This window comes from Mytilus galloprovincialis, chromosome 7 (genome assembly GCF_965363235.1).
Source record: "Mytilus galloprovincialis chromosome 7, xbMytGall1.hap1.1, whole genome shotgun sequence".
NCBI classification, from domain to species: domain Eukaryota; kingdom Metazoa; phylum Mollusca; class Bivalvia; order Mytilida; family Mytilidae; genus Mytilus; species Mytilus galloprovincialis.
Window position 1 is genome coordinate 80,752,275 of NC_134844.1, and position 16,010 is coordinate 80,768,284.

At 30.9% G+C, this 16,010-nt stretch overlaps 1 protein-coding gene and 1 pseudogene across 5 annotated transcripts in view; both read right to left on the minus strand.

Annotated features, from left to right (window-relative positions):
- Positions 1 to 7,612: 7,612 nt before the first annotated feature.
- Positions 7,613 to 16,010, minus strand: part of LOC143083780 (uncharacterized) — a 51,805-nt gene continuing 43,407 nt past the window's right edge. For 4 of the 5 annotated variants that reach the window (XM_076260100.1, XM_076260103.1, XM_076260099.1 and 1 more), the window contains exons 20-21: positions 15,088 to 15,196; positions 7,613 to 8,727 (exon numbers count right to left, since the gene is read on the minus strand). In XM_076260100.1, coding sequence (XP_076116215.1) covers positions 15,124 to 15,196 — 73 coding nt within the window. In that variant the 3' untranslated portion in view covers positions 7,613 to 8,727; positions 15,088 to 15,123. The remainder of the gene's footprint in view (positions 8,728 to 15,087; positions 15,197 to 16,010) is intronic. The other variant, XM_076260102.1, reaches the window with a different exon arrangement.
- On the minus strand, positions 8,738 to 15,108 carry LOC143084085 (uncharacterized; annotated as a pseudogene).

A 16,010-nucleotide genomic window follows, 5' to 3' on the forward strand; every position in this document is an offset into this window, starting at 1 on the left:
TAGTCTTATATTTGAAAGCCAAACATCATTACCAATAATCCAACTAGAAACCAGTATCCCATCTTGTTATGAACAGTATGAACAGTATATTGTAGAAACATATGGTAAATCGGTTCAAACTGCAATATTTACTTTTTAAATCAAACAACTGTATTGATATTTTTCAAACATTTGAAAAAATACAATTTTTACTTCTTTTTTTTTTATTTATTTCATAACCGATGAGCTGACATGATGTTACAATCATTACTTCTGCATAGGAAATACAGCATTTGATTTCCTACATATATTTCTTAATTTACATAATACTGCCTTTTGATTTGTAAGCACATATACTGTTTAACGAGCGAAGCTGATCACCAGATTTATACTTATTGTAGAAACCACATCGTTAAACAAGGACAATCACAATTTAGCTGGAGGCGATAGTTCAGCTTTAATAATTCAGAAAATTATGCAACATTTTACCAAGACATTTGGAAGAGTTAATAGTTGGTGCATGAAAATTCTAAAAAAAATTTAAGATAATGACTTAAATATGAATAAAATGAGATGTAGCCTTCATACACTGTCAATGGGATAACAAATAAGAATATAAAAATCTGAACATTTCATCAAGTCAGAGGTCAATAAATTATCTGTGCAAGGAAAGTGTATTTCCGCCTCAACAATTTAGAAGAGAATGAAATGAAAATGGACTACAAAACATATAACATCACAATTTAAGTTGTTTTAGAACATAAAACTTCAAAAAGCCAAATTCTTTCACTAAGATCATATTTTGTTACGAGCAGACTTAAAGAGAATTAAGATTAATTCAAGCAATATTTCTAATAATAAAATATTAATCTCAAAAATCCATTTGAAATTACTCTTTTTAAGTTGTTTACCAATAATGCAGTTGAAAAGACATCATATTCCAATTTTCAAACTCTTTCAATTCTAAACAAGACAACAAGAGAGCGAAATCAGACGAAATTTTCAAAATAAACGTTCAATAACTAAATTTGCAACGTGTTGCAGCTCTTGTCATCATACACTATTATAAAACTATAAACACTGTCAATCTCAAATCATGAATTTTCTTTTTAATAGAACGTTGTAACATGATGGAAATTTGTTGACCAGCTAGCTAAATGATTCTTTTTTGGGGGGTTTTAGTGGTCGCTGGATTGGTTGCTAGCTTGAAGTCGTTAGAATATTGTAACAATAACTTTGGTCTGGATGAACCCGACGAGGAAATGCATCTATGCTCTAAGGCATTTGACACAATGTAGGAGCAATGGTCAATATGTCTCATATAATGGACCAAATACCACTGAGGCAAGGACAAAATATTACTACCGCATTGGTAGATCTAATTTTGTTTCAAACGAAGTTTATTACCCTCTAGGTCACATCGAATGAGGATACTTAAAATAAAAAGAAATATACGGAGTTCCTAAGGAGGAAATTATAAATCCTTTCAATGACAAACAAAAACACTAAAGATAACAGGCATACAACTGTGTCCACGAGACGTGCATGCTAATACACTGCTAGTATACTCATTCTTGACGACGAAAAATCACAGTTGATCTACCTGGTAATGCCCAAAACATCATTTGCTGTGTTATAGTTCTATACATGAGAACGGCATCACTCAACTCTAGAAAACTATATTATTTTTTGTTATTTGGAATTCTAATTAGTCATAACAATTTCTAGGCTTTCATGATGTAACAGGTAGTAAACGATATCACGTTTAGAAAATTGATCGTAAATGGCTACTCAAACAAATCTAACAAAAAAAGTTTCGATAAAACTTTTTTTATATAGATAATGGAAATTCGTTGTCAATTTGATTTGATTTCTAATATTTGCTCAACATTGAAATTACTTTTTTTATGTCTAAAAGTGTAAATCTTATGTAATAGTGAAATTAGGCCATTTTGTGCTATTCAGTTCTTTCAATTTATTGATATACAAAGTAATCCAGAACAAAACTAATATTTGAATTGATATATGATAAGCAAATTTTCATTCTGAGTATCAAGTTGACCCTTTTTTCATTTGTCCTTTACTGTTTACAAACACCATATCGATGTGGTCGATAGTGTCATTTATGACGACGGATTTGTTCCAATTGTTGCTACATTCCATACCTTTCTTCTTCGATAGTGACATCAAATGATGAATTTGATCATTGAATCTGATTTTAATTTGCCATTGTCCATTAGGTGTGCTTGGTTTGGGACTATTATACTAATAGTATAATAACCCCATGATTGGTGTCCTTCCGTGTCGTTTCAATGATTGTTGATATCATACTTAGTATTGGAGTGTCGTCGAGTTATTGACCAACCGATGATGACAAATAATGGACACTCGTTTACGACATTGTTCAGTCAAACCATGCATTTGATATGTATTAATTAGGTTTTCTTTCGCAAAAAACTTCCGCATGTGTTTCTGTCAGGGACTCTTTTAAATAAGAAAACAAATATTTCCTAAACGAACATGTCATACAAGTTTTATTTCGCTCATTTGTTTTTTATCATTTATCATTTTGTTTTTTAATTTTCATCTTTAAAGTTCAAGTTACCGACAAGTCGTCCGTTGTAATTAACAGCAGACAAAGATTTAAATGCAATAGTCAAGCTAACACCAACAAAATGAGAAATTCTTAACAATTAACAACAAAACTATATAAAGTTACAAAATACCTAGTATGGTTTGTACACCATAAACGCATTAAAAGAATACTTAGCATTGATGTTGCTAGAAACAACAAACAAGAAACCAAAATTTTTAAGAATTTGGACAGCGACTTTATCAGCTAAGGAATTCTTTAACATAAAGGTTTTTCTTTAGCGAAACTTACTAAACATCTTTTTATCACCGAATACCAGTAACCAGTGTTAGAGTAAACTATTCCGGTACTCAAATACTGAATGCAAGTAGTTATCAAAGGTACCAGGATTATAATTTTGTACGCCAGACGCGCGTTTCGTCTACATAAGACTCATCAGTGACGTTCATATTAAAATATTTATAAAGCCAAAACAAGTACAAAGTTGAAGAGCATTGAGGATCCAAAATTCCAAAACGTGGTGCCAAATACGGCTAAGGTACTCTATGCCTGGGATAAGAAAATCCTTAGTTTTTCATAAAATTCAAAGTTTTGTAAACAGGAAATTTATAAAAATGACCACCTTATTGATATTCATGTCAACACCGAAATCTGACTACTGGGCTGGTGATACCCTCGGGGACGAAACGTCCACGAGCAGGGGCATCGACCCAGTGGTGTAAATAGTTATCAAGGCTAGTTATCCTCAACATGTTTAATTCAATCAGCGACTAACAAATGTGTATTTGCTTATCTTTGAATGTCAACTGTGTCGTATGCTAATTTAATAAAATAACTAATGAAAACTGCGACAGCAGGGAATTAAATATGTGAGCTCTGTTCAAAAATAGTTTGGTTTTGTCGTTAAAAGAGCATGTTTGATGGATTGATTGTTGGTTGGCTATTTTTAAAACGGTAATAACTGTCCTTTTCCAGATTGAGATATTTCGGTTTTACATGGGAAACTCCATACTAAAATTTACGACAAAATGGACGATTATTCGTTCCCTATTGTTAAGTTTCCTTTTTTGGATGATGATGTTCCTTTGGCACCATCTTGCAAAGTTTATATTTCACAAGTCGTTCGCTATGCCCGTGTTTGTTGTGACGTTTTGATTTAAACGGACGTAATCTGTGTATTACTGGTAAATTATTTAGCGAGGGATTTAGTTACCACAAATTACTTAAAAGATTTGGTTTTGAAGTTTGGTTGTACTTGTAGAAAACTTGTTTCAAACGGGATGGCACATCCTCATTTTTACGGATATGCTTGTTACCGTGCTCGGAAATTTAGAAACGATCCTGGTAAACTTATCGAACCTTTAAATAAACTTATTCTAAAGGGTTACCAATTCAGTACTGTAATTAGATCATTGAATATTGTTTTTATTTGTATCAAAATTGATTTTGTTATCAATAAATTAAAAGCAAACTAAATATTATTGTTATATAATATAAACAATCTGTCGACACCTGTACCATGGGACAATGTCGGGTTTTTCTCTGACTGTTTATGACGTCTTTTATTTAAATCCATGTTGGATGTGTACTGATTGATAATTAGTCTTGGAGGCATGATTTTATTATCAGTTAGTAGTGGCTTTGAACTAGCTTTCAGTAACTTCGAATACTCTCAGATCTGTACTAAGTGTCTTTTTGTTGTTGGAATATACTTGTACCCGGCCACGTCCACTCTGTGTAGTATTTCTATTTGTATCCATTTGAGCCTGTTTCAACTGATTTTTATAGCTCGTTCTTATATTGTACTGTGACACCACTGTTCTAGGTTAGGTTGGGATCACGCTAATATGTTTAACCCCACCACATTCAGTATGTATGTGCATGTCCCAAGTCAGAAGCCTGTAATTCAGTGGTTGTTGTTTGTTGATGTGTTACATATTTGTTTTTCGTTAATTTTTTGTACATAAATTAGGCCGTTAGTTTTCTCGTTTTAATCATTTTACATTTGTCATTTTGGGGCCTTTTATAGCCGACTATGTGGTATGGGCTTTGCTCATTGTTGAAGGCCGTATGGTGACCTATAGTTGTTAATTTCTGTGTCATTTGATCTCTTGTTGAAATCATACCACATCTTCAAAGTGGCAAACATATAAAGCGTATTCAGATATCAGGAATACTAGTAGTAATATAATTTGTTACACCCGATCCCAAAACAGCAGTGGTTATCCATGTGATATACATAATGCGTCCTCTTGTTATTCATGTGATTTATATAATGCGTGCTCTGGTTATCGAACTATGAAGAAGCTCAACCTCTCAATTGACCCAAGGACTAAATAGAAATAATAACTACGAACCATATAAAGTGATCAACCGAATTACAAGTTCCATATGTAGATTCAATGCAAATCATTCATCAGGCGATACAAAAACCTATCAACCAGCAACAGAATGATTGAAAACATTCTAATAACTAATAGGTTGTCATGTTTTCAAACCACTCAGTAAAAGACGATTAATCCATAAATGCATGTTTTAAAAACAGCTAGATTATTGTGAGGTGTATGTTATGCATAAATGAACTTTGTGTCTTTTCTGCTTACTTTAATGTTAGTGCTAGGTACACACATATCATCTACATTTTTTTCTTTCAAATTGCTTTATCTAAACATTGATTTTCTCATTCTAATTAAAACTGGTGATAGCATAGCGTACAGAACTATTAGGCTGGTATCTTAAATGAGTTTTTATTTAGTGTTAGTGGTGTTAGTCACATACTAGACTTCAAATATACTATAAATTGTTTTGTCAGACACAAATATACAGATGTTAATCCTTTCAATCGGAGCATGAGGAGTCTTATACACTAGCTATTCATACAAGTCTGTTTAATCTCATGTTACAAAGTAAGCAGATTTAATCTGTTGTTAGGGAGAGCCGTTATATGTTGAAATGCTTTTAAAAGGTGCAAGAGTATTTTAACAGTTCTTTGTCATAGCTGGCACTTTCCTAAAGATAACCTTAGCTGAGTTAGGTACCTTTTGGTCATATGGATTTAAATGTTTTACTTCAATGATTTTCTTTTTTTTTTTATTATTAATTTGAATATTCCTGATGGAGGTTATTCCAGACGAGCACTTTAAGAACACCAAATTAATAAAACGTTATTTCTTATTTTCTGTGCAAGTGGCATTCATATGCTTAATAAGGATTGTCTTTTTCATCATTTTTCAATTTTACATATAAAGCATTTAACATGTTTGACATGACATTTCATATTTAAATTCATTTTCATCACTAAGCAAAACTACATCATACATAGGGCAGTTATTTCTAATACTAAATTATATAACAAATATAGAAACTTCTTGTGGAAACATTCATATGAATAATCTGCAAGAAACTAAATAAAGGTGATGTGTCATACCAAGCTTTTTACAGTAATGCTATTAATAAAGCTCCTACGTTTATAGGTTGTTTTTCAACTCTTTGTTTTTTTGTCTGACTAGACTAGTTGATTAAGTATTTCTTCTGGTCTTTGCACAAAATGGTTTATTCCTGTACTGCTCTAAATGGTGTTGTATGAAATCTTCTTAAAAGAAAAGCAGAGTGTAGATGATATTGTTAAGTTACATTCAGTAACAGTGACCATTCCTTGATACTGTGTAATACTGTTTTGTTTGTATTGGTGCTTTTGTCATCTATAATGTTGTTATTTTAGAGATTAATTTTTACTGTATCAATATTTATTTAATGTTCTTTCAAGTACCACTTGTTGCTTCGCATCACGGTGGGGAGTTATTAGTTTCAGTCGAAATACACGCCATCTTGAATAAATTACTTATCACATATAGATTCTGATTGGTTGCATTATAATGAGGATGAGATACAGCAACAGCTATTGGCTTAAATGAGATAAAGAATTACAGACTTTTATCCTCCAGGATAAGACACCAAATGCCGGAAAATTAATTATGTGTATTTCAGTTCCGATCAACTGTCATTAATTCATGTTCGTTTTATTATGCATACATTTCACAGATAAATTCAATATTGAAATATCAATCATTAATACATGTTTAATTGCTTTGTTACGCTGCAATTTGCACGATTTGCTTTGCTAAACAATGTTTACAAAAATGCATTATCGGTATTTTATAATTCTGACAATAAAGGCACACCTCTAGAAAGGCAAACCTCAAGAGTCGTGTCTAAATTTATAATTGATTTAATTTTCAACAAGAAATTAAAAATTTTTAAAAGCATGGGTGTATAACGCACACTCTTAAAGTACATCCATTTTATGTCAATCAATATCTGAAAATACCACATTTCCAATACTAATTTAACAACCACATGCACACATATAACCTTAAATTAGTGAAGAGCGAAGCAGTCAATAGCTTTTTAGAAAGCTAAAACTTGTTAGTCTTATGATCAAGATTGAAAGGTTTGAGATCTCAAAACTAGTTTAATCCAGTTTCATGTTAGTGTACCAGTTCAAAGTCATGAACCTTCGTCATGAAAGTGACAATATTTTGTCATTTCAAGTGTTAATTGTATTTTTTTGTTCTTTTGGGGTAATTAAGTGTTGGCAGATATTTGATAGTCTCTTTCAAATTTATTCTCAACTTAATTTATATCTTGTAATATTGAATTGACCTGTATATTGTCGAAGACCACATGTTGACCTTTTATAATAAATGCCTTCTTTTTTTGTTGTTAAAATACTGTCATAAACAATACATCATCAGGGCGCACATGAATGACAGAGTTTTTTCTGGTGACGGACAAACTCGAAAGTGGTCTATTGCTTTTATTTGAAAATATCAATTTATTTTTAAAAAGCAGTATCTCAACAGATAAATTAGTGTTAAATAATTTCACAGACATAATTTCAAAATTTTAAAACAAGTTCAAACCTTCAATAAAATAATAAACGAATTTAGAAGACATTGTTTCTAAATTAAAATACTTGTAATATTTATTCTCACTCATATTTTGTATCAAGTTTTCAATGAGCATTGAAAATCATATATATCAATATAGTATTTTTATTTATAACTATACATTTTTTCAGGCAATAGACAAATCTTTAGACTGTAAATAACAACTAAAAAATCTTATTATATTTCTGACACAATTTTTACCTCTGTGATACAGTTATTTCTGACATTCGTGCAATGACTCAGAGGGTAAACTCCCAATAAATAAATCATACATGTTTCTTTTTGCGAGAAATATTCTTCTACATTTAAAGCATGAGGAGCAATCACATTCATTTATGTTTGCATCAATGTCTTTTACTGAAATGCTCAGTAATTGATAAACCCTTTAAACATATATCAAATTTTGAATATACAGTAACTATAATGAATGATCATATTAATTTTGTTTCAAATAAATTCTCATTTTTTTGCTGTGACAGTATATATTATACCTTAAAATAGTATGAAGTGAAAAAACTGCAATACATTATTTATAAAGCAAATTAAATCTAATCATGCACATAAATATTTTTTATATCCTTCACAAAATTAAAATTCTTTTCTAAAAGAATGAATCAATAAACTGCACACAATGGTTGACAAAGCTTAAATAAACAGTTACAGAACGTAATATAAATAATATTGATTTTCAATCATTAAATGAAACTGACATGCCATGGTGGATATTTTAAAATTTTGTAATTAAAATCTCTGCATAAATATCATTCAGAAAAAATAAATAGAACAAAAAACAAACAAATAACACTGTGTTAAACGTAAGACTACAATTTTGTGTACATAATCATTTTTTGTGGTTGGTGAAAACTGAAGTGAAATTCTATCTAGTAAATAATTTACATTGGTGGTTGGTGAAATGGAATTCTGAAAGATATTTGGAAACAGTTGTTTACCTCCACTGAGTAGTTATCCATAAAATATTTCTATTAATGTAACAAGTTCATGAAGTTTTCCTAATTCAAAGATCCTTAATCTATCAAAAATTGGTCAACTGGAATGAAATGCAATGATTTCAAAAAATAAATAATGTCCATTGTAAAATCTGGCATCTAGTTAATTTAAAAAAAAAAAAACAAAAACATGTGGATTCACTATCATATCTGCCAACCAGGTTTTACATTGGATACTGACTGACTTCTTTTAAAATTCCTGAAAAAAAAATAAAAGAGAAAAACATAATTACATATGGGTGTAAAATAGAAAAAGCACAACAAATTGAATACAATTTCAACAGTATGTGCAGGTAAATCTGCTGCAGCAGTCTATTCTTTGAAAGATCAACTCATTTAAAAAAAAACACATCTTGAAAATACCTTATTGTGTCATACTGCAACTAACTCTTATAATAACCACTTATGAATAAAAATAGATGTGGGGTAAAAGTGTCAATGAGACAACAATACAAAAACACAAAGAACCAATAGACAGTTAGAGGTCAATATCAAAGCTTAAACAATAGACTGGTAATTGAGATTTGGTAGATGGTTAAATGCCGTTCATCAGTTAATCAACTCTACAATATTACCTATCACATATAAACAAATGAATTTGTTTCTCTAAATAATGCCTCTATTTTAATTTTTCTTGAACTTGGAGTATTAAGTAGAAAAAAAATAACATATTAAAAGTAAAATGATGTTAAAAACTAGAGGCTCTGAAGAGCCTGTGTCGCTCACCTTGGTCCAAGTGCATATTAAACAAAGGACACAGATGGATTCATGACAAAATTGTGTTTTGGTGATGGTGATGTGTTTGTAGATCTTACTTTACTGAACATTCTTGCTGCTTACAATTATCTCTATCTATACTGATCTTGGCTCAGTCATGCCAGTAGTTACAGTGGAAAATATTTTGAAAACATTTACAAAATATTACAAAATTTATGAAAATTGTTAAAAATTGACTATGAAGGGCAATAACTCCTTAAGGGGTCAATTGACCATTTTGGTCATGTTGACTTATTTGTAGGTCAAACTTTGAGGTACATTATTGCTGTTTACAGTTTATCTCAATCTATAATAATATTGAACATAACCAAAAGCTGCAAAATTTTCTTAAAATTACCAATTCAGGGGCAGCAACCCAACAACAGGTTGCCTGATTGGTCTAACAATTTCAGGGCAGAAAGATCTTGACCTAATGACCATTTTCTCCTTGTTAGATTTGCTCTGAATGCTTTGGTTTCAGAGATATGAGTCAAAAACTGCATTTTACCCTATGCACTATTTTAAGCCATGTCAGCAATCTTGGTTTGTGGGAGGGGTCATCAGATACAATTTTTAAACTAGATACCCTAATAATGATTGTGGACCAGTTTGGTTAAATTTGTCTTAGCAGTTTCAGAGGAAAAGATTTTTGTAAAAGATAACAAAAATTTACGAAAAAAATTGTTAAAAATTGACTATAAAGGGCAATAACTGCTTAAGGGGTCAACTGACCATTTTGGTCATTGTGACTAATTAGTAGATTTAACTTTGCTGAACATTATTGCTGTTTACAGTTTATCTCTATTAATAAAATATTCAAGATAATAACCAAAGACAGCAAAATTTTATTAAAATTACCAATTAAGGGGCAGCAACCCAACAATGGGTTGTCTGATTCATCTTGAATTTTCAGGACAGACAGAAATTGACCTGATAAATAATTTATACCATGTCAGATTTGCTCTAAATTCTTTGGTTTCAGAGATATGAGCCAAATTCTACATTTTACGCCTATGTTCTATTTTTAGCCATCTTTGTTGGTGAGCCGGTTTACCAGACACATTTTTTAAACTAGATAGATACCCCAATGATGATTGTGGCCAAGTTTGGTTAAAGGAGTAGGGGCATTAAGGGTCATTTTTGGCCCATTTTAGAATCATGTTGATATTTACATATGTGTATCATGGTAACATGTACTGATGATATATACCCCAGTTTAAAATATGGTTGCCATGGTAACGGAGGTAGATACGATTTTAACAATAGGTCTAAAAAACGTTGAAATACCTTGAAATCATCAAATCATAATTCATGTGATCAGTAAAGTAGGTATGTATGCTGTGCATTTATTGTAAAATAATATTCCATCTATTAACATGAAACTATTTATTTTGATTTGGTTGCTATGGTAACCGCAAATGTATTTTTTTGGCAATTATAACAATTTCTTCATACGGCCATTTTGACTGAATTGTCATTTTTTTTATAAATATTTGATATTGATGCATAAAATATGTATTCAAATAAAAGAAGGCAATAAAGCTAATTTGTTTATCAGAAATATCACCATGACAACCAAATTCTATTCAAATATTCTTAAGGTGGTACCTAACACTACAGGGAGACAACTCTGTAAAATCAGCAGAACGTTTTAATGACGTTGTGTTCTCAAAGGAATATTAAGCTTCTCAATGATCAAAACAAGTTTTTGTCAAACTGCTATATAACCAGTGTATTTTTTCTGATTAAACGGTTGGTTCAAATTTTTTGAAATTTTTATATTTTTGTCAAAGGTTTAAAGTAAATACTTTATCAAAATTTTAAGAAAAATAAACGAGCCAAATTAATTTTAGTAAAGGTGTTAGGTACCACCTTAAAACAAGTTTAATATGTCTGCATCATGTACATAATAGTCATTCATTTTGTCCTATTATTTTGGTGAGATGTTTTGATAACACAAGGGCTTCATTGATGTGGACACATTAAAAAGTCATATTTGTTGAACTAAAGGAAGATGTATAACGGGTAATGCAAGAGTATGACTAAAACAATGCAATGAAATACGATGACCTATAGTTGCATAAAATATCTTCGTCATTTGTTGAACTCTGGTAGATAACTATCTCATTGACAACCATACCACATCTCCCTATTTTAAAAAAAATCACAAAACTTATCAATCTATATATTTCAGCTCATAAACATTTATAACAAACTTAGCTGAGCTTAAATATATATGAACTATATTTCTACAGGAGTTGGAAATATATGCTGTTAAACTGATGGAATTGATTTCACTGCTTCTTCACGGGAAAGGCGGAGAGTCAATCTACTGTTGTTCAAATTATTTATTTAAATAAACATTTTGTTATTTCTAAGTCAAGTTAACTCCAATCAGATAAGTTATTAAAATGTGTCTTAGTTTAAATATAAGTACATGTTCAGTTAACAATCATAATATTCATAGTCATTCTTCAGTAACTGTAGCTTCATCATCACTTGCATCAATTTCCTCTGGTTCGGGAATATTCTTGGCATCTAATAAATACTGACCCCAGTTGTTAATTCGAAATTGTTTGTCAGTATACCTGCTGAGACCCAAGTACCATATAACTGAAGCAATGTGAGGGCACATACCAACTACACGACTACCAATTTTACATTTACAGTACCAACCAAGTACAACGCACTCATTAAATGAAATCCATAATTGGTAACATTTTGCACTTATATGTCGGCTTTGAATTTTAGCAGAGAGTAGACACTGATCTTCAGCAGAGACCAAAACCTCATATTTTCCTTCAGAGTCAAAGTGTTCTTCAGTGTATGATTTTGCCATCGTCAGTTGATATGTTCCCAAAGTGAGGTTTCTTAGTTCTTCTTCGTTCAGACGTGGAAATTCAATATCAAAATCTGTTGAATCTATCTTGGACCATTTATAACTGCGTTTGTCCAAACCATCATTTTCAACTTTATTTTTCAACTCATTAATTTGTTTTGACAAAAAAAAGCATTTTTGCACCCAACAACTCATCTGCTTCAGGATCACCAATATTCATTGGTTTAAAATAACGATTAATTAAAGAACAAGCAATGTGTACATAGTCACGAATGTATGGAACTTGATTCGTAGGTAAAACTTTGTCCAAATATCGAAAAAAACTTTATCCTACCATTAATTGATTCCACAATCCAACGAAGTTTGGTTACGAGGCGTGTTGTATTACTTTCTTCTACAGAGTGTTGCTTTTCTCCCCTTCCAAGAAAAGATGGCATTTCAGACTTAATACCAGAGATGGGTCCGATTACTTTCAATGTAATTGATTAAATTACAATTACTTTGTCATTTGTACGATTAAATTAAATTAATGATTACATCATTTCTGAAAGTGTCTGATTAAATTAATCATTACATTAGCAAAGTAATCATGATTACATCTGATTACAATGAATTTAAAAAAACAAACATTTTGAATGATATGAATGAATTAACATTTGATACAACTAAAGCACATTTTAGAAAGGAATTTGTTTTATATATTAGAAAATGATAACTTCAAACTTCATCTATTTAATAAACCACAAAAGTTCACAACATACATACATGAACATTGTGTCACTGGTTATTACCCATTACACTTTATCAGCATTGATCTCTGAATTATTTTGACTTCAATTTAATATGGCATTATAAAGAGTTTGATGTTTGTCTCCTGACCTCTTTGAGACTTTATATGTATTTCAAGGTGCAGTTTATGGAAGTTAAAATATGGATGAAATAAAGTTACCAGTTACAAACTATGTAAAATTTTAATAGAATTGTTTAATCAAATTGTTAACAAAATACAAGTCCTACAAATCATTGCATTTTACATGTCCAGTTTAAGAAAATACAAAAATTTGCTTATCTTGAACAAGATATTTGTCCAACTTTTAATTTAGTTTGTGCTAATTAGATCAATTTTCACATGTCTGATTAATCTTTTATCATATACATTGTCCTACAGCTATACTCAATTGCAATAAAAACAAACCTAAATTGGTTTCCTACCTGTAAATTCAAAGTTGACAAAAATCACCATATTAACAAAAGATCATAATTCAGAATTAAAGAAAAGTATAATATTACTTGGATATAACAGTTATTATCAAATATATATATGTACATCTTTAATTGTGAATATATGTACAATATCTTTTACTAAGGCCAGTACAACATATTTTACTAATTGTATTATATGTCTTTTCTTAAAGTAAATGATGACTTTTCAATACTGTAACAGTTTATTTTTTACTGAAGTATACAAATCAATTAAATTGCTTTATAAAGTAAAGCAAACTATCTTAACATGTAAATATTTATTAAATAAGTATAACAAAATTGTTCATTTATTGACCGTAAACACAGTTTAAGATTTTTTTTCATTGTAATCAGAATGTAATCAAAAAGTAATCAGGATTACAGGGTATTTTGAAAAGTAATTGATTAAATTAAATTACATGTAATCAGATTTTTGGCTGATTAATGATTACAATGATTACTTGAAAAATTGTAATCAATTACAGCTGATTAACGATTACAATTACAATTACCCCAAGTCTGCTTAATACCTAACTCATTTAAAAGATCGAGAGAGTCTCGAAAACCACGGTCTACAATTAAAATGTCATCTTCCTGAAGCCAATCTCTTATTTTCTCTATATTTCTTTTCATGATATGAGTCATAATGTTTGCATCATTGTTTTTCCCGTCACCCATATATGGTCCCATCACACTCACTATATAGCCAGACGTAGTTACAAAAACCATAGGCTTTACCAATGGCCTGTGTTTGTGCATGCTAAACGATCTTCTTTGGAATTGAAAATTGCCACTTTTTTGTATATATATATATATATATATATATGTTCCATCTACAACAAGGATAGCAGGATTTGTAATATCACCAAAGAGGGACTGTGCTAATGGACGAGTGTGGTTATTGATTACATTATTCCGTGAAATATGCTCAAACCCAAGATTTTCTGGAACAAAGGTTTCAACTAGATATTTTCTGGCAGATGAAATAGCACGCCGTGTAGCGTCACGACCCAAGTTGAATAAGGTGGACAATAGCCTATTTGACATTCCACACTTAAGTTTAGTTAGAAAAATGCCAATACATTGCCGAATAGTACGGCAGTGTGAATCTCTCATGGGTGAGTCTTGGATCTTTGAACACACATCATCAAAATTAGCCTTTGTCAGCCCAGTTAAATTATAAATATCACTTTCTGAAAGTGAAGTTGGAGAGTCAAAGTCTATACGCTTTTTACTATTTTTTAGAGCTATGTCCCTTATTTGTTTCAATAAATTGGTGATTTCAGTACGATTAAAATCGCTTGATAATTTTTTCTCAACAATTTGTTCACATGAAAAGCCTGAAAAAATTTCGTCTGAGAGATGTCCAGGGCAGCATCTTGCACCTTGTGGTAAAATAATAAATCTTTGTAAGAATAAGTCATATCTAGCAGAATTTGGAACAGTTACAAGTTTTGGCCCATGGCGTTTGCAGACTACACATTGTGCGTGGCTGGCTGTTGTAGATGGAAACTTAAGCTGAATACTTGGGGGTGAACGACAATCAACATAATTTTTACTGGAGCTTCTTACAACTGGAAGAAAATCGGGATCTTTGTCTAAATACTCAGCTTTTCTTTTAGTACTTGGTTTCTTTTGTATTTCTTTTCCACAAAACAATCTACATTTATTATACGTGACACCTTCAATTACTTCTTGCGGACGAATAAATAATTTATTTACAAGATATTTCCTGATTTCTTTATTTTTTTCACCACTTCAATTTCTCCTTTCAGCCGTTTTTGTACGTTTACAACAGACAACACATGGATAACACTTAAGAGGAGGCATGCTGAAAGTAGAAATTAAAACTTTTTTACAAGTCGTCACGAGGGAGAAAAATATATTCATACATTAATTTTTATTGAGGCATAATTTATGTATATATATATATATATATATATATATATATAATCTATTTAGGATTATCGGGGAAATAATTTTGATTTGCTTTTTTTTTTAATGCTTCGTCTTTTATCTTTTGTATGTCCATTAATAAGTTGGTGAACCTGGTTGCTGGTTGGTGTATATATGTATGGTAACCAACAAGTCTACCGTCAATTCCGATCTGTCAGTAATTGTAACATTTGTCATTGAAATGGGCACCCTAATACTTGTGCGGGATGTTTGAATACGCAGTCACGTCTGGTCGAAATCGGGATGAAGCCTCGTCTAAAGAGAGGGTCCAGTATCATACTCTCAATATTGTTAGATTTTAGTTTAACATGATTCTGAGACAACAAACCCGCATTGTTTCTATGTCGCGATTTAAAATCCGCCAGTTCATTTATTCCATCTTCCCTCCATCGGCCGTGACTGATTAAAGAAACTATTTTGAATTCCAGCGGTCTAACTTGAACAGCCTTTTAAAAATATACCTGCTGTGGTTTTTGTCTTGAATATACATGAAATAATTCCTGTGGGACATGAAGCAAGTAACAATCATTGCAATTATTTGCTTTTTGCTAAATCATCAAACTTCTTTATCTTTAAACATTATAAATATAAACGTTTTAGCCTGAATTTAAGACTTTTTTTTTACATGGAAACGACCTCGAGTGACCATCTGAACATGAATCTAAAAATGTTATTAACTTAATCTTAAT